At 41.8% G+C, this 19673-nt stretch overlaps 1 protein-coding gene across 1 annotated transcript in view; it reads right to left on the bottom strand.

Moving 5' to 3' along the window:
* The window catches only part of SNX4 (sorting nexin 4), a 34288-nt gene extending 15009 nt beyond the window's left edge, over window positions 1-19279 (bottom strand). The window contains exons 1-6 of the mRNA XM_084265082.1: window positions 19132-19279; window positions 17952-18067; window positions 8251-8389; window positions 7620-7769; window positions 6484-6531; window positions 2788-2843 (exon numbers count right to left, since the gene is read on the bottom strand). Of these exons, the coding sequence (XP_084121208.1) occupies window positions 2788-2843; window positions 6484-6531; window positions 7620-7769; window positions 8251-8389; window positions 17952-18067; window positions 19132-19239 (617 nt within the window). The 5' untranslated portion in view covers window positions 19240-19279. The remainder of the gene's footprint in view (window positions 1-2787; window positions 2844-6483; window positions 6532-7619; window positions 7770-8250; window positions 8390-17951; window positions 18068-19131) is intronic.
* Window positions 19280-19673: the final 394 nt, after the last annotated feature.

The following is a 19673-nucleotide window of genomic DNA, read 5'->3' as shown; positions in this document are numbered from 1 at the left end:
GAGCCTAAGAGGACTTTCAGTATCCTGGACTTCATCAGTAATACATCTTCTCCCACCCCAATTCTTCCTCCATTAAATAAAGTAATACCAAAACAGATTACTACTTCAGAACCAAGCTGTCTTCTTTTCATTGTCCTTGAAAAGCATAAACCAAAGTGACATTATTTTTTTGTCCAGCCTTCTGTAAAGACTGAAAATTTTACAAGTACAATTTTTTCAGGAAAAAACTGTTTAAGAGACTGGCAGGGTTGCAGACTAAAGGTTTGTTTCTCCTGAATTTTATTAAGTCCTACTTATTGCTCATTTAAAAAAAAGTTACATAATTATAAAGTAATTGCCAAACTGAGTTTGGAGAGGCCCACAAAGGGATGTTTACCTTTCAGTGCATCATATGAGTAGAAGTGGAAACAAGGCAAGAGTTTTGGCATTCAATAATGGAGGCTTTTTTAACTAGCACTTTTCACTTGGTTTTACTGGTTCTGCAACATTGCCAGTCTAGATCTTTAATTGAGCTGTTAAGTAGAACTTCAGGCACAAATGAAGAACAGATCAGGTCATATTTCTGTAGGAATACAACAAGGTTTCTTCCCAAAAATCTATTTAATGGTAATGACAAAGAAGAAAATTTAATTTTCAGTAGACAGCATTTCAATGTAAGTTATTCACTTTGTGCATTACATTCCTCCCCAGCTCAGGGAGGGCAGTGCCTTTTTCCTGCTTTGGGAAGAAGTTTATTACAACAGAACCGTTCACTAAAGAACATGACACTTGTCCAACTAACCAGACCAAAAAAAAGAGGTTATTCTTTAAAAACAAGTACGTTTCTGCCTTAGGAAAGGATTTAGTGTTTTCTAAAGAAAACTTTCACTAAGGAGAAAGCTACTGTTTTGATTAAAGCACAGAAAAAGAACAAGAGGACGAACACCACGAGGCCGCAATAGAGAGGTCTGCACTTGTGTATGTGAATACTGTGTTTTTATCAGCCTTATAATTCCACCATTAAAGACATTAATTCCTTCCCACAGGAGAAGGTTGCTTCCACTTTATGCTTGAACTCCTAGAGCTCCATCATTTCAGCTGCTTAAAGCTCCTCACACTGCTCTAAGCTGAAGGGTGCAGCTCCACAGCACCTCAAGGCAACCTGAACTGGGAGCTGCAGCTGTTCTTTACCTGACCCATTCCTGACCCAGGAACCCGAAAGCCTACACTCCACACAGCAGCCAGATCTTTTGTTTCAGCTGAACTCACTTTACCACCCAGTGATACAATCACCAAAGGGGTAAGGTGTCAGATTCCAGGCAGCTCCAGTGTTAGGGTACTAGGCTGGGCAGGGCACTATTCCTCCTTAGAGCCACACAGGCTATATTAAAAAGCTCTCTCTGAATTAAAAACCACACCCAATAATACAAGTTATGCTCATCAGGTTTTTATTAATCAACTTGTATCCAAAAGTTCAATTTGGAAGCTCTGTAGCTGGCAGAATACAGTAGAAAGCATGTGCTCTATCTCTCAAGTGCTGCGAAGGCTCTGTTGAGTTAGATACTCAGCCACTGGTTCTGTTACAAGCCCTTCCTCATGCTCTCCTTGTACTCCTTTCCTGCTTTTCACCAAAGCTTTTCTCACAACAGCTTTGCTTTCCAAACATTAAGTTACCTCAAAAGAAAGCATCTCAGCCTTAACCAGACTTGCCCACCCATGCCTACAGGGAGACTGCTGGCAAAGTTTCCCTGCCAGGAAAGCAGGACAAGCCAACTCCTACTAGACACAAAACACAGGTGATGGAGGGTGACACACTCAAGCAAGGGGCCAATTCCACCTGTAGCTCCTGATAGAATCGCTGGGTTTTGATCTCATTTGTGAATGTTATCTTTTATACCAACTCTAGCTAAAAGCTTCTTTGCTGCCAAAGCAAACAATGGAAGAGGAGGGACTGCACCAATTCACAGTAAGCCATTAGAGAAGTTTTGAAATTTTACATTTTACCGTTTTACATCCTTAATACAACAGACATGGATGTTAAGGAAGTACAAAGGGAACAGACAACAGAAAGCAGGTCTCCCCAGACACCATCTCCCATTGCCACCATGGGACAGCAGGTAAATCCAGAAGGACACTTCATGCCATGGCAAACAGCAACGTCTCTTGACCCTACTACTGCTGCATGCTAACTTTTCTAACTAGTGAGAAGTAAATCTCTCATTTTACCTTTCTCATGTTACCCAGGGTGTGACAAGCCTCCCACTATGTACCCCGACAATTCTGATCAGTTTGCCAAATGCTCTAGTACCTGTCCTAGTTCTTCCTACACTGCAACAGAGCTGAACTGGCCTCTGGACTTCCAAAAGCATCTGTGAACATTGGCAGCTTCAAGAGAACTATGAACTGCAACACCAGTGTGTGTGCATCCAGAATTGTCCACTAGCAGATTTTTGGAAAGATCCACCATCAAAGTGCACTCTGTTCACACTTGGAAAGTTTTCTTTGCAAACAAATACTAAGAGGTTCATTTTCTGGGTCTGGGTTGGTTTGGGGTTTTTTTGGTCCCTTCTTTTTAATCTAGGGAAAAGGAAAAGACTGATTTTGCATAAAGCAATGACGATTTTCTGAATGTTTCCTTTATCAAACCTTTCACACTACCTCCTTCCTGGGCTTCTGTTAAGATCTGAAGTGCAGAAAGATCATTTTTCTTTTCTGAATTTATTCTAAGGAGATAGAATAGTCTGTCATCTGAAGTCACAGCTGCAACTGAAAAAGAGAAAGGGAGAGAAAAAGTATGTGGAATCTTACTTGTCTGGGTTTTTCACTCTGAATGTTGCATTAAGAGCTTTTAATCTGGAATCTGCCTGAAAAAGGAGGGGAAAAAAAGCTTTGTTAATGTAATGCAATTAAATTCCAGTGACAAAACAATCTCAGCCTTCCAGCAGCACCATTAGAAAAAACCCTGCCTTCCTGGCATATTTAAATCTTCACTGAAGAAGTTGACAGTAGCTGCCCTGCATATCACATTTTTAAATTAATAAGTAAAAAAAATAAGCTAACTTTTTGTGAACTAGGATGTAAATAGTATCCACTAAAATTAAGCTGGTATAATCAAAATCCCACAAAAACAGTCCCTTCTTAACATGTTACACAAACCATGGAGTTAAGATACACAACCCTACATTCTTTTTAGATGAAGCAATTAGGTAACACAAGACCATATGGACAAACTATTTTATATTTTTCAAACCAAATAAAACCAGTGGTAGAGTGACCTCTATATGCTCTTTATTACTAGGAACAGTTCCCCAGTGAAATCAAAATCTTATATATAGTGTTCTCTTATTTTATGACTGGCTTCACAGAAAATATGCAATCTGTGTATCAGAAGAGAGCCATTTTTAATGCAATGTTCTTTTCTGTAATAGAACATATATAAATCTCTACAGAAGAAAGTTCAGAACCTAATTAAAAAGGTAACTGGCTACTTTACTGTTTGAGACCTTGGTTTAGCAATGACTGCAACAGCAATATGAAGTCTCTCTAAGGAGATGATTTCTGTTGTTGTTTTTTTTTTGGGGGGGTTCTGTTTAATTGAACAGTAGACTATGCAATGGGTATTTACTCTTACTGAGACAGCAGTACAGATGAGATACCCCAGCCTCATCCAAAGAGGTCTGATGTCACCACAATTTTTCATTTCTATACGACATGTCTCATACAGCTCACCTGGGGCTCATCTATACTGCATGAAGTCTCCAGCCTGAGTGAAATGGCTGGAGTTTACTTTTGATCAAAACATCCCTCTTTTCAGTGAGTAAGCAATAAATAATAGATCTTGTGCTGTGTGTATATATATCCTATAATGTAGTCTTTTAGCTAACGGATTGTACCCCAACTGCTAGCAGTAAGCATACCAGCACTAACAAGTACTGCTGAAGTATGACATGGGAACATGTTGTGCAGTTACAGCCAACTCTGAGCTTGAAGAGCTATTCTGAGTTTGACAGTAAAGGAACACAGTGTTTCCCCAATCCAAGAACAGAGCCCTTCCTTTAGGGCCCTTTCAATAACTCTGATAAATGAAGACAGGTGCAGTTTGACACTGTCCCACCTCCTGCTGCATTGGGGCTGAGCAGAAGATGCCCCTATTTGAGTATCACTGCAGGTTCCTTTCACTTGGAACCACCTCTGTATCTGGAGGACACTTAAGACAGCATCAAAGTTGAGGGGAAGTCAGCTTCTTTCTTCATACTATGGTGACAGGTACTGATGGAAATCTTACTAACCCCACTGTCCTTACAGCCACCAAACAACCAACACAAACCAGAGATAAGTGAATGAAGCCTGTAAGACTATGATGATACTGGAAGAAAACAGGATCATTGTCGTCACCACACACAGTGCTCCTCCTAAGAGGATCTTGCAAATGGGAGACAGCAGCAGCATGGGGAAGCATGTCCCAAGAGAGCACAAGGAACACAATCCAACTCCCAACCCAGGCTTTATATTTATCAGGGTGCTCCATGGGCTTGTATGGTCTTGGACCTCCATTACACATGCCAGTCCGATGCCCACCTGTCCTCCTCCTTGGAAAGGTTCACTTCCTGCATTGTAGTTACAGGCAACCTTCTGCCTTTTATTAGAGACACATGGTGTTCTGAAGGATGAGATCAGTAGGTACACAAGCACTGTCCAGAAGGAACCAAGACCCTGCCAGTGCTCAACTGCATAAGTAGGGTTGTTTCCTTCTCACCATTAAGCCCACGTTAACTCCCACACTCCACTTTGGAGCATTTTCAGCACTCAGAGTTACACTGTTAGAGAAATGTCTGTCCAGTCTTAAAGCTGATTTAAAACTAAACACACATATGCATTTTAGATATTAATTCCCCATCAAATAAGTTATAGTCAAGGAGTTTTCAGACAGTTAATTTCTACCATAATCCTATAATCATTTAAGTAAACTAAAGAGGCAGGGGGTGTGTTTTCTCCTTCCTAAAGGAAGGGTTAAAACCTCAAGTGACAAATCCCTTAAAGAATAAAGTTAAGTGCTGGGGTCGGGAAGAGGAAAGGCATGATTTAATGATACAGCTGGCAGAGTAAACAGGTCTCCAACATCAACTATAACATGCTACACTGCATTAGTGCCTAATTTAAGGTTTAGTTAGCCTGGTTCAAATCATTTGGGACAAGAGACATCTTGCTTTAACGCATCAGCAGCGGAGACAGCAGCAGCACATAAACTTGTGGTCTGATTCTAGTCTAAGACATGTCATGAATAGGTGTTTGTATTCCAGTGCAGTGCTAAATAACTTCCAGTCTTGAGGGGTTTATACTTCAGCTGTTGAATAAAGGAAAAATTCCCCAGGATTTGTGAAAAGTTGTTTTTCTTTCTTACGGAAACAGGAACTATAAAAGTGAAACCACACACACAATCAAATCTGTAAGGAAAACAGGACTTGCTCATCTCATTTAACCTATGATATAGTTTCAGGGAGGCAAATATTCTCAGCATTCTGCTGTGAGATTTCTTTCATACACTCAGCACTGTGCACTCCTGAACATACCCTGCCAGTACAAACTTTCTGCACTCCTACAGTACGCAGAAATAAAGATGTGTTGACTAGGAAGCACAACTTCAGAGCTTTAAATTTTTTGCACTAAAAGTACTAGCAGAATGCAAGCCCTACCAGGATGGAAGGGAGCATCTGTCAATTTAACATAAAGCACCAGTATCAGAGGCCCTTGGACACTGACAGTAAGAGCACCAGTGATTTTCTCTAGCTCACTCTTTTCTTCATAACCCACCTGGTTTTCAGTTGGTCGTGTTACAATGAAACAAAAGCTGGGTATTTGTCCCAATATAGTAATACATGGCTGGGCTGAGCCTGAAACAACCAGTTTCTCACAGGGACTTGTCCTGCACAGACACATGACCTTTGATCACTTATTCTGCCAAGTCTTTTACCAGTTTATCTAGCCAACAATTTGATGTTAATGGCAATAGTAACACTTCAAGACACTGTTAAATGGTTACAAGACACCAAATCTATCTGTCTCAGTCCCTTTCAGCAACTCATCTATGTAGAGAAGTCCTACAATTCAGCCCTACACCTTGCACCTCTTGCCAGGCTAGGTGTGACACCTATCTTTAAAATGATGCTCAACTAAACTGCCAACATCCAAAAGCTCTTCTATGGGGTCAGGTCTGTTAGTTTTAAAGCTTGTAGGGAACACAGTTCTACATCACTAGCAGAACTACAAGGTTACACATCAAACACAAGCACAATGTTAAAAAGCCTGCTACAGAGCTTAACAACTGAAGTCTTTCCTCTTACATGTTAACACCAGCACTGTTCTTTGTGGTGGCATTAACATGCTACATGTACATAAAGCTGTGACTTTCTTCTAAAAATAAGCAGCTTTTCATAGATAGCCCAAAACATGTTTGGAGTATTTCTGTGACACAGCAGTCACGAGACAAACAATTGCAGTAAGTACCTTTAACTGAAATCCAGTCTCATTCACCATTTCTTTCCATCCACCTTCCTAAAGAAATACAGGAAAAGAACATTCAGTTAGAGTGACTTAAGAGTGCCAAAGCTTCTGCTGTCCCTGTAAAAGAAAAGCTTCTCCAGTATGCCCAGGTTTGGCCTCACCTACCCTCCCCAGGTCTTTTCAAGAATCTGGGTTAAAAATTACGTATCAGTGTATTGTGTTTATATATTAACTTCCCCAGAAAAACCCTCTCCTTTTCACTACTCAATTACCTCATTCTATCAACTGGGGGCAGGAGCCCATGAACAGCAGCTCAGCTCTTTAGAAAGGAAGGTAGTTATCTATAGCTTATCAGATTATCAGCAGCTCTGAGAAACTTCAAAGCTTGAGACATGAGAGCACACAGAGAACATAGAGGTGACAACTGTTTACAGTGACCATGCAGTCACCTTGCTCATGTGCAGTAGTTGTATAGGAACTGAAAGCAGTGGACAACCACTGTTTTATTGGCATAACACGCTGCTATGATAAGTGTATCTGCTCAGCCCACTACTCAGGAATGTGTCATCGAAGCACAGAAAAAAAGAAACATCTGACATTTCCTGAAGTTGAAAACTGCAGAGCACCATGTTTCAGCTAACAACTGGATCATGACTTCTGCTGCAACATGTCGTACTGGTTTTGGGCCACAGCACATAAGAACAGATCAGGATTCAAACCACAAAGCTAAAGAAGTCATGGATATCCAAAAAGCAAATTGGAAGCCAGCACTGTCTCTGCAGCCAGCACTGTAGCATGCTAACACTTTCAGATTTAGTCCTAGGGAAGCTTTCCCAACCAGCACATTTTAAGTTCCCAATATGCTGTTCCAAAGAGGTAGAAAGTCTCTCTTAGGAGCCTTAAAACTAGACTGGAAAAAAGGGTTATAAAGGTATATTAAAAGGCCAATTGTACAACTGCAATGGGCTGTTAACAAGCTTTTAGATGGACAAGACTTTTCCACAAGTTTATTCATGTTATCTATCCCTCCCCAAGACACAGAACAAGCCATAGAGGAACAGCAGGGAAAAAGAGCAAAAGGACTTTATCTTAAATAAATAACGGCTTAGAGAATGTATTTAGAAAGCACATCACTTTACCTGTGTTAAAAATGAATAGAAGATTTTGTCTTGGCAAAGAACAGGATGTGAAGCCACACGTAACAAGAAGTTTTCCAAACCGATTCTTCTTCTCTCCACAAAATCTGGATCCATATTATCTGCTGATAGCTTATGCCACACAAAGTCAGCCTATTTAAACAGAAGAGTGTTAACAGCAATAAAAACCAAATGATACAGAATCACAAGGTTGGAAAAGACCTTTGAAGATCATCAAGTCCAACCATTCCCATCCTATGCTAAACCATATCCCTAAGTACCTCATCTACCCCTTTTTTGAACACATCCAGGGAAGGTGACTCAACCCCCTCCCTGGGCAGCCTGTTCCAGGCCACGACAACTCTTTCAATAAAAAAAAAATTTTCTTATGTCCAATCTGTCCCTGCCCTGGCACAGCTTCATGCCATTTCCCCTTGTTCTATCTCCTGTCACCTGGCTGAAGAGACCATCGCCCACCTCTCTACAACCTCCCTTCAGGTAGCTGTAGGCGGTGATAAGGTCTCCCCTCAGCCTCCTCTTCTCCAGGCTAAACAGCCCCAGCTCCCTCAGCTGCTCCTCATAGGATTTGCCCTCCAGCCCCTTACAAAGCAAACTGCAGCCTCAGCTTCCTTACCCTTTTTTCTGGCAAAGGTGGGACAACAATATGTGGGTAGGTAACTGACAGGTAATTCCTCAGCAACTCGAACTCACTGTAACGTCGCCACAGGGAGTCCACTGGGGCACACTGCCCCTCGCTCTGCGACTCCACAGCTCTGAAAGGCAGAACAGCAAATCTGAGCATCACTAAGCTATCACCTTCTCCCTCCTACCACCAGGTGCAATTACAGCAAGGGCCAAAAAAACAGTTACCCAGTTAGGATTACTGAGTAACTTGCCCATGATCTGAGCCAACCTTAATTTCATGTCTTCATTGAAAAATATTTATGCACTTCTGCCTGACAGCACTGAATTGTTCTGCACGTGCCAGGAACATGGGAAAGTCACTGCACTTTCATCACACCACAAACAGATAGGTCATAGCTAAGTAAACAGTAACACAAGTGACTTCACAACACTACAGAATTTGACATATTCCCTTAGAGCAGTGTTAGGCTACAATCCAACAGGACTTCATGAGCAGCTGAAGGTTAAAGTATTACAAGAAGGAATTTACCATTCAATGGGAAAACCTTCCCTTCAGAGGATAAAAATGGTCTTGCCTGCAACACCTAGAATAACTACAAATACTGAGAATTTTTAAGTAATGCTTTTTAGAAAAACACAGTGAGTTTCAAAGCACTTTTTTTTGTTCAAACATCTTTTTAATATTTAAGGACTAAGGATATGTAGTTTAACAAACCAACTAAAGATAGTGTAAGCAGGTACAAAATTGATGCATCTGAAAAATTCACTGAAAACTTCAAGCCAACATCACCTAGCAAGGGCTTAAAGGATTTTATGTTACTATAAAAGGAGAAATCGTGAAATATTATAGGATTGAAAAGTAACATAAAAACTTGGAAAAAAGATATCATCCTTCATGCAAGACATTTAAAGCAACAGAAATACTTTGCAACACCATAAAATAAGCATCAGGTCAGTAACACTTCTTGGCAGTTAGCATATGCCAGAGCAGGGAGAGACTTCAGACAAGGCACTTAACACAAACCAGTGATGTCTGTGTCTACCTTGGTGCTTACATTAAGTGACTAATTAACGTGCAAAGCACTGGCATAAACCCACACGAAACAATATTAACCATGTTATGAGATTATCAAAGAATAGCTGAGGTTGGAACGTACTCCACGTGTCTGTAGTCCAACTCCCTTGCTCAAAGCAGGTTGCTCAGAGCCAGGTCCTGCTGGATTTTGAATATCTCCAAGGATAGAGGCACTGAGTAACCCACTCCAATGTTTGGCCACCCTCACAGTAAAGAGGTTTTCTTACTTTTAAACAGAACTTCCTAAATTTGAATGTGCGGCCGCTGTCTCGTGTCCTCTCCCTGTGCATCACAGAAAGAGTTGACCCCATCTTCTTTATCTCCCCCACCAGCTACTGACACACATTGCTAAGATCCCCTGAGCTGTCTTCCAGGACAACCCCACCTCTCAGCCTCTCCCTGCACATCACACTCTCCAAGCCATGAATGACTGATCTTCATGGACCTTCACTAGACTCACTTCGGTGTGTCCACATCCTTCTTGTGCTGGGAAGCCCAGAACTACATATGGTACTACATCACTTCTTACTGCAGAATTCATAAGTACTTTCTGGACTAAAGTTTTTTTTTTAAAAAATTTAAATAGCCCACAAATTACTGATTTTTTTAAAAGCTATTCTTAAGCTACAAGGTTGGATTTTTAATCACCTTACTGAAAAACAAACAATCCTGATCTGGAGCAGCCCCAAATATTTGATACACTTAAACAAAACACAAGAAGCTTTTGTCATTCATTTCTGAACTCAAATTAGAGAGGAGCAGCCTTGCCATATCCTCTTGTTTAAAAAAAAAAAAAAGCATGAGTACATCTTGAGGTTGAAGTAATGCAATACAGAATTATGCAAAAGGATTTTTTTTAAAGGGGGTAAGGCAGAGCACTTTCTGCATATCTATCCTTGCCTCATATAAAGAACGCTTGTTCCAGGTAACTGAATTTGTAGGAATGCTAAAATAAAGGAAGAGAAAAGGTTGTATTAATAAGCATTTAACACAAAATGCTGCAGATTAAAACTATTTGAGACTGACTTAAAAAGAAAAAATACAAGCAGACTGCTGAGAGCCACTCAACCTCACTGCAAACATCCCACAGAATCTTCCCCATTAGAGTATTTCACGTCAATGAAGTTGCAACTGTAAGCAGATCAGATCTCTGATGAGGGAAGTTCTCCATAATATAATGAATGCTCTATCAGAGAGGAGAGGAAGTGAAAAGAAAGTAAAAAACCAAAACCTGCAGGAGGCATTTTGTGCATTGCTATTCATGTCTGTCACCACTATGTGTAACCATTTCCTGGGCACAGCAAACACCACCCTGGGATTGGCACAGGAGTTGTGTTTGACCAGCTCTTCCTTCCAGTTTTGATTTTCCTATAAACAGGAGCATTTCCTTATTCAGGTTGTTTTTAAATTTCACAGAAGTTTCAGACTAGCTGCATCACCTCATAACTAGATGCAGGCCAGGGGTACACACAGGACTGACAGTTTATGGCAGCCTAACACGTTTCAGACACACAGCAGAGTTACAGAGGCTTAAGGAGTTACCACCAAAGCTAAACCGCAAGAAGAACAGTTTGCTTTATTTTTTTAAAAATATCATTCTTATTTTTCTTGTCAATATGAGCCCCTAAGGGAAACTACTGCTGGCCACAATTATTTTTCATCTCCACTTCAGTGGTTCTGTGGGCTTGTACTGACACGGGCAACTTCGTATTTGAAATTTTCCACCTCCTGAATATGAAATATTTAGAAAAATTCATTTGGCTGTTCCATTTCAACAGTGTGTACTTCTAAGTGTTGCCTTCTGTCTCTAACCCAATCCCCCAACGCAGTGCAAGTCTGATCTGACAGGTTATTCGGAAAGCAATAAATATAAGATCAATAACATCAGCTTAAAGAATGATGAACAGGTGGTTTCTGGTCCAGACATTCCTACCCTAGTTTTTAAGTGCAGTTTTGTAGAATTACAACTTCACATGATGTTAGAAAAGAACTATCCCAAATTTTGGTAGTATGCACTTATAAGTGTCCTCAATAAAGCAAATTCACACCAAATACAATTACAGTAATATAAAATTAGTACAGAGTCAAGTTGCTTGTCATCCACAGTTGATCTGCCTTAACTCATCCCTGCTCTGCTTGTCACTGCCCCACATCCCCATTTTTGCCAAGTCAGCTTTATCAAGTTGATCTATATTTTTCTTTAAACTCCCAATTCTTGCAGACAGGGAAATCACATTACCATGTAATAAGTTTCAACATTTTTAGTTATTTTCTTGCACTTGTGGTATTAAACAGTTCTCTGCTACAAACTAACAGGAGAAAAAAAAAAAAAGACAGCAAATACACCAATAGGGTCATCACACATTTTAGTAGTGTAACAGTCCATTTATCATTTGTAAGGGTTCAGGTCAACACACCATCCGCAGGCTGTCATTCTAAGAGAGCACAGCTTTCTGACAAGAGAACATTCCAGGGTAAATTATACTCTTGATGCTTCACAACTGTTTTGCGGAATTAATTCTAAACTAGAAGCAGCAAAGACCCTGTGGAGCCTTAACTGTGCAAAGAAATTCTCAACACGCCTGCTATATCAGCTTTGCATGTGTAAGGATGAACAAGAACATACATCAGTTATTTACAAAACCTGAAAAAACCCCAATAATCAGAATAACATCTCTGTTTACACACAACTATCAAGCAGAAAATTCAATGGGAACCAAAACTTTCTGAAAGTCATCTAGGAGCACAGCACTTCTGCAGGAGGAACCACAGCTTTAGAGAGCAGCTTAGTCCTACATCGGAACAAACCACTAGCACCCCACAACAGAGATGCAGGCACCCTGTCACTGGAAGTTTCCTGTCCATGAGGCGCCTCAAGGAAGAAGGAACTAGGCTGCCAAACAAGATCACACCACTCACCACATCTTCCTTGCCCGCATGAAAGAAACTAAGGAAGTTTAAACTGACAGTAAGCCTTAGATCTTGTATTCTGACAAAGCAGATCTGTGGAGAACAGGCTAGGCTACCCTGAAGTCTACGTTAATCAAGTTCTACAACCTTTATGAGGGAGATGCAAGCCTCACATTGTGCCCTGAATGAAAAAAAATAATTAAGCTGCTACTACAGAACCTTGAAGGTCAAAACTACCTAAATAGTTTGTTCTTTTCTACACAGACAGCATCTGATACAACCAGCTGAACATAGCCTGTGCTAAGCAGCCTGAAGTTATTTCTCAGACCATACTTCCTTTATTCTAACGTGCATTTGTTCTCACAGTCTTAGAAGTGTGAATGCTTCCTTTTTTGGTTGTAGCTGTTGCTTTTATCTTTATATAACACAGTTCTTGTTTTGGGTGAAAAGCAATAAGGAAACAACAGGTAAAGCAAGGAAGTGTGGCAGCAAAACAGAGAAGACACTTGTCCGGAGAAATGTCTGGACGTTGTTCTTCACCCAAGTTCCCACTGCAAAAAGCTGCACCCTAACAGCTGCACATCAGCAAGCATCTGTCACCACACTGCCCCATCCTGCAGGACAGATGTCCCTGCTGCCTCTCCCACCAGAAGCACCCGCTCTAGTCATATGGGCTTCTCCAACAGGCTGTGAAACTTCAGCACAGTCACTTCTAGGGGAAGTGACCGGGAAGGGAAGACAACAATTCAGGGGGGCAGCACCTAACCAAGCAGCAATGCTTTAAGTTAACCCACCTGAATAAATTTAAGACACATTTTAAAATTATTAATACAAGCTTAAGATTCCCCCTTCCACCCAGGGTTTGATAAAGTAAAAGCAGCCAGAACCTGCGCTCTAGAGAGCGCAAAGCTCTGGTGGGAAAGTGCTGTACAGCCCCCAATTATGAGCCTGCATCCACACCACCGCCTCTTAAATGAGGTCATGTGTGTTTGAAACTGCATGGATGGATTGGGGACAGGCAAGCAAGATGAGAGAAATCTTTTTTTTGTTTGTTTTAAGTCACACCAAAAATGTCTCCACCTGGTTACATATGAGACCATAAAATATCACCAATTACAAGAGCATTTCTCCCCAGGAACCCCGATCCAGAAAGGAAGTAGAAATCCACAAAGGTACTCGTTACACTTAATACCTTCATTACCATCTAATTTTTGAGACCACATTATGAACTCCATCATTAAATGCAGGTACTGCAAACCAGTTTCAATTAAGATTATAATCATTTGTTGACATTCAGTCAAACTTCTCAATTTGTTTTGGTTTTAAAAACACAATATAATACTTGTACAGTCTTCAGGCAGGAAAACCATATGTTTCCCCTCTCAGTACAGTTTTAACAATGCACGTTATTCATTGAATGAACCAACCTGCCTGAAAGAGTTTGAAGACAAAATTGAAACCTTCGGTTTTTAACCTTCATAACTGATGTTATCCTAAGCAATTAGAAGATTACGTTACTCCAAAAGTGAAGTTCATTTGCCTTAATTCAAACTGCCAATGTGAAAACTTTAGTCCAGCTAATTAACCTCTTCCCATTTAAAACTAATTCTCTTCAATGAGCCATTAAACAATTCTGAATGCAGTAAGAATGACTGCAATATATTTAATCAGACAAGAAGGAAATACATGGGTTTATTTTCTTGTAAAAGCAATCACCTCTTCAGTCGCAGAAGCAGTGCCTCTGCTTTCAGCCTTTGACCTTCCAGTGCATGAGAAGTGACATTTCCACGCCCCTACAGCAGGCAAGGTTCACTCTCTGTGTTGAGGAGCACTGGGCAACTTTTGCCATCAGCTATTTAGAAACAGTTTCTGTATTTAGGTCTCTCAAAAGATCTAAAAGCAATAATTACAAATCAACTGTGTACCTTGAAAACCACCAAAAGTTACCTGGCAAGCCATATGACAAAAAGCAGATCTCTTGTCAGAAGAATTTCACAGCTAGTTGTTTATCTGTTTTTTTTTTTTAAATATACAGGCACCTAAACAGTTTACTGTATTTACCCAGTATCTACTAGGCAAATTAATGATCTATAGTATTAATTAAGTAAAAATCAGTAAAGCAGTAAAGTTAAGTTTGATGACCCTGTCTTCTTTCATCTTCTGACTCTTCCTTGTCGGAAGCTCATGAGGAATTCAGACTTTCTTCCTTTTTTCCCCCCTAACACTTCCTTTGGAGGGAGCAGAGAAGTCTTCCTGACTCTCAATAACCAAAATCTGCAATTTACCATTTTATCAGAAGACAACGTACCTCTGGGGCACTCATTCTGCATCTCTCCCTGGGAGACACGCGCCTGGGCTCCTCGCCTTGGCCCAACGTGGGACAGGAGCCTTGGGGAAAGGAACTCAAAAAACAGAACAAAGAAAAAACTCCTGAAATCCCACAGTGCAGCACTGCTGCCTCTGAACTGTGACCTGGCTGGCTACTGCTGATTTCCAAGCGCATTTCTCCCACAGAAACTTTCTTTAGAAGTCCTTGCACTTCATATGGGCACTCCAAGGTCTTAAGGGAGAAGTGGGTATCACTCATGTCATAATTTAAGTACATCAGAAAACTTTCCAAATACTGAAAGCAGAAATAAGATTAGTGGCTTCCTCATCCATACTGGGGGAGTAACAAGGAGCTATAGTGAATCACCCTGTCAAATTACTTCAAAAGGAAATACAGACTGGTAGAGCCAGAACTAGGGTTTCTGCTATTAAGTAGTCAGCTACCAGGCTGCACAAAGTTGTGCCACTTTTTCCTAAAGCCACATTAAAAAACAAACATGCAAAACAAAACCTAAACAAAAAACCCCCCAAAACCAAAAAACCCACACTCTAGTCACTCTTGTAGGTGGGCCAGGAAGACTAGGCTAGAGATCTGAAAGTCTGCAACGATAGAAGCAAAGTTAACTAAGTGAAAGTGTCCTAATACTACAAAAGAAATTGTTTACTATGAAGGAGAACAGGAAAAAAGGCATCCTTCTATGTACTATAATTAGAAGTTCATCACTTAGAGGTCCTGTGCATTCTGATTAACTGCCACCTCTGTCATGAAAAGCAAAGGGTGTAAGGCCAGGGCTCAAATTCTGGGTTTTACACTGTCTCAGTTCTTGTAGAGTCAGGCAGACTCTCGTCTGCATGATCAGACACAGCTGCCTGAATTTCTAGCAAGCAAGTCTGAATTTAAGTGAGGTCCTGGATATTTGCAATTTCCCTTACAGAAAGCAAGTGATACGCTGAGCCCCTGCATCTCAAGGAGGACTATTTTGTTACACATCTTAATTATATGGATTTGTTCTTGCCTTAATGCCACTTCCCACAATGAGTTGGAGGTACTCCTCTGTTCTCACAGGGAGAATACAAAAAACAAGTTATTTTTTAATAACTCTTTAGTTTAAAAGGAAGCTGAGAAATAAACTGACTTCAAGGCTAATTGAACGGAAAGAGCTCACCACAAAAGCCTACTTAGCTAATGCAGGAAGGTGTAAACCAAGAATAAAGGGCATGCTTTCAGAAAGCTCGACCCTTGGAATTTGCACAGGCTCTGCAGTCCACAGCAGCGGAGTTTGTTTTGTCTCTAAGAAACAGATCTGTGTCAAGATATAACATCAGTTTTCAAAAAAAACCAAAACAAGAGTCACATGAAAATGTAAGAATAGTGATAAATCTGTTAAATGTGAAAAGGAAAAAAAAAAAAAGGAAGCAACACCACCACTTGCATTTTGGAAACAGTTTCATTGGCACTGGTGAAACTAAGGTGTTAAAAGTTGAGGCACTCAGCTCCTGCTCTGTAACAAATACACAGTGGCTGTAATTGCATCCATCTCCTGTCCCTTACTCACCCAGATGCAGGCAATTCTTCAATTCAAATTGAAATTAAATCCTAGATAGCAGTAGCGGCGGAACTCCAGTTCACATGAACGTAATGCAACGATTATTAAGTGGTCTTCCTTTTATATTACTACAAACTGAGTTTTATTCTTCAGCTACAAAATATCCTATTACCCACAGACAAATTGCTGTGAAGCCCACCTACAGCTACAAGCTCAGCAGGAAGCACATTTAATAGCCAGCAATTATATTTATGCAAGAAATTTTGCCTTCTCAGCAAACAGAATAGAGAACCTATTTTATTAGTGATGTGACAAACCCACATTTTCACTAGTTCTGTGACAAACATGTAATTGGTCTTGGTATTTGCTGACCACAGAATAAAATAAATGTTAATGAAAGAAAGCCATCTGGGCAGCAAAATACAATTTTGCTACTACGAAAGAACTACTGGGAAAGACCAGCAGGAGTGAATCTAAAGTAACATAAGGATGACTGGGAAAGGAGATGCAGTCAGCATGTTCTGGGGCTCCATAAAGTTGCTCCCAGAGTACACTTCATATCACAGTCAGACACCAACAATTTTGATTTTCTTCTGTTTTCCTTCAGAAGTATCATTAAAAGAAAACCAATATTATTTATATGAGACTATGTGATCTTTAATATCAATAGACTACAAAAGTTTGGGAGATCTGAGCAACTGCCAAAAAGCTACAGTATTTGAAAAGCATAATGTACGTCTATTTTAGATTTTATTCTTAAAAGTTTAGCCAAATATAGTAAACGTATCCCAGCAGGTCTGCAGTTAGTGTGACCAGTGTGTCCCTTCATCAGTTAAGCAAGCCAAGAAGCTTTTTAACTCATAACTAGAAGGCTTACGTGATAGTATTACAACTTGAACTCTTCAGAGCCTTTGAAAAATGCAACTGCTTTCTTTCAGAAGGTTTTATCTGTAGAGCAGATCACTCCTGAGGTTAAGGCCCAAGGTTAAAACTGTTAATATAAAAAAAAGAAAGACACAAAACTCCTAATAAAACCTAATTCTGAAATTCTTGCTTCAGCTGAGGAACACAATCCTGCATACCAGGAGACTCTGTGACTCTTTGGGAAGTAACTGTAAGTTAGAAGAGATTTTTTAAATCTTTGTTTACTACTTAATAATTAAAATTCCAAGTTGTCTTTGTGCTACCAAGCATGTTTGCTATATTTGTATTATTAACCTTGCTAATGACAGAAGAGCAAAAGCCGTGAGTTTTCCAGTAAGAAGAGTTCATGCTAGTATGAAGGACGGAAATAGTTCATTAACTCTAACTCTTAGAGCATCTACAAGGAGTAGGTGGCAATCAGATGAAGCAAAACACTTCAAATACTAGTGGACCACATACTTCTAACCACATGACGTAAGTCAGGAGACTTTGTTATTCTCCTGTTATCTCAAACAAGCCTAGCCAATATTTTAGACCACAAAGCACAACCTCTCTGACATACAACCTCATAGGAACATACAGAAAATCATCCAACCCACGTCTAAGAAATAACTGAGCTGTTGTTGACACCATGTTAAAGCAACATCTTTCAAGCACACATTTTTTAACCTAACTCCAGATGAAGAATTACAGTATGCAGTTGCAAAACAGCAGCATTAGTCCTGAACTGGAGCTCAGACACAAAGCTATCAACTTACTCTGGAAGGTCTTTTCCTGTGAAAATCACCTAACAAGTCACAGAACAACTAAACCTGCTCATCCGGAGTATTTTTAGGCATGGAAGGAGAGATAATCTATTTAGAATGGCACATCCACATAGCCCAAGAGTGAGCTCTCATCACCCACCTTGTCTCAATGAGGTAAGCGGTGTATGTTTCTTGCATGTTCATGGCATTCCTCCCAGTACGTTTTTCAGCTTCTGAAACAGTGATTTCCATTTTTTTTGCCAAACAGTCGTCCATCTTTTTAGAGGAGGGGGAAAATAAATAAATAAATAAATGGATGTAACGTTAGCCATGCAAAGCTAAGGCTCCTAACCCTGCCTCCCCTTCTCCCACACTACACTTGTTCAAATAAGACAGGTCTCTATAGGATAAAGGCTTTGGCAGGGTTTCATTTTATACCCACGTCCTGCATCACATTTGTAAATGAAGGCAAAAATCCTGCTTTAGAGGGGGAAAAAAATGAAGTTAACAGATAACTTCAGATACTAAATGCCATCAGGAGCTGGGAAGATACAGAAGAGAGAAATATTTTTCCTTACAGGTAACAAAGTAACCTTTTTAAAAACAAACAAACAAACCCCGGCAGCTCCTACCCAAACACTTGTCAACTACTGGTGAATTCCTCCTCAGGACACCTGGGATACACATAGCCACCTCTCCCCTTTCGCAGGAAACACGATATATCCGGACTGAGATGTTTTTCTTTTAATCTCTCAGAGGAGGATCGTTATCTTTTACACATTGGCAGGCAGAAGCCAGCCAGGACCACACACCCACCCGGGAAAGGCAGAGCTCTAGGAACATCCAGCTGAAATCAGCAAGGAGGGGCATTTATTTGTGAAACCGGCGGGGGGCAACAAATGGAGACAAAACCGTATAATAATAATAATAGTAATAACAACAATAGGCGCGAGTGATGCGAGCAGACGGCTCACAAAGCCCTCCAACAGCGGCCAGAGACTGGAAGGAGAACCCGACTGCGCGGGGAGACGGGCGGTACAGCTGAGCTCAGCTCCGGGCTCTCCCGGGCAGGAGCTCTGCCTCGGGCGGGCAGAGGGAAGGCTCGTCCCACCTGTGGCCCCTTCCCGCAACCGCCCGGCCCCGGGCTCCCTACGCCGGCTGAGCCCCGCGCTCTTTTCCCCGACCGCCCGCCTCGGGCCAGCGGCGCAGCGGCTGGGCAGCGTGCATCAGGAAAGCCCGGTGCTCGGCCCTAGCGAAGTAGGCCGTGCCGAGGCCAGCGACCCGCGGAGGGTGAAACACCGCCCTGCTGCCGCTGCCGCCACCACCCCCTGCACCCTCACCATGGCCGCCGCGGCTACGGGCTGCTCCAGAGTCGGAAGGCCACTGCCGGGCACCACGCCGTCCTCCTCCGAGCGGCTATCGCTCGGCTCAGCCTCGGCGCTCTCCATGGGGATAAGGGGTTCGGCCGCCTCCCTCCGCGCAGGCGCTGAGGCCGGCTCTGGCGGGCAAACTCATCGCAGGTCCTAGAGAGAGCGGCCGCGGCGGGGGCGTGTGTGTGCGCCCAGGGGCCGGCGCTGCCCACTGCCGACGCCGGGCCGCTGGGTGAGGCGAGGCGTAGCCCGATGGCCCTCGGCCTTCCCCGGCCCTCCGCTGCCGCCCGCCTCGGCTGATGCTTATCTAGTGACTCGATCGAATCCCTTTCTGGGCGGTTGGCGTGCTGGTCGCTTTTCTGCCCGAAGCTGTCTCGCTGGGTCCCCGGCGGCGAGCTCCCTTGGCGAACGCGGGGGAAGGACACCCCTCGTCGTTGCCGTGCTCTGCTCTCCCGAAGCCAGGCAGTGAGAGCCGCCTGCCCAGGAGAGGGACAGACCGTCCCCTGGGCGCT

Source organism: Gallinula chloropus (assembly GCF_964237585.1).
Source record: "Gallinula chloropus genome assembly, chromosome: 5".
Lineage (NCBI taxonomy): Eukaryota > Metazoa > Chordata > Aves > Gruiformes > Rallidae > Gallinula > Gallinula chloropus.
The sequence above is the reverse complement of the archived record's forward strand: the minus strand, read 5'-3'. Positions and strand labels throughout refer to the sequence as shown.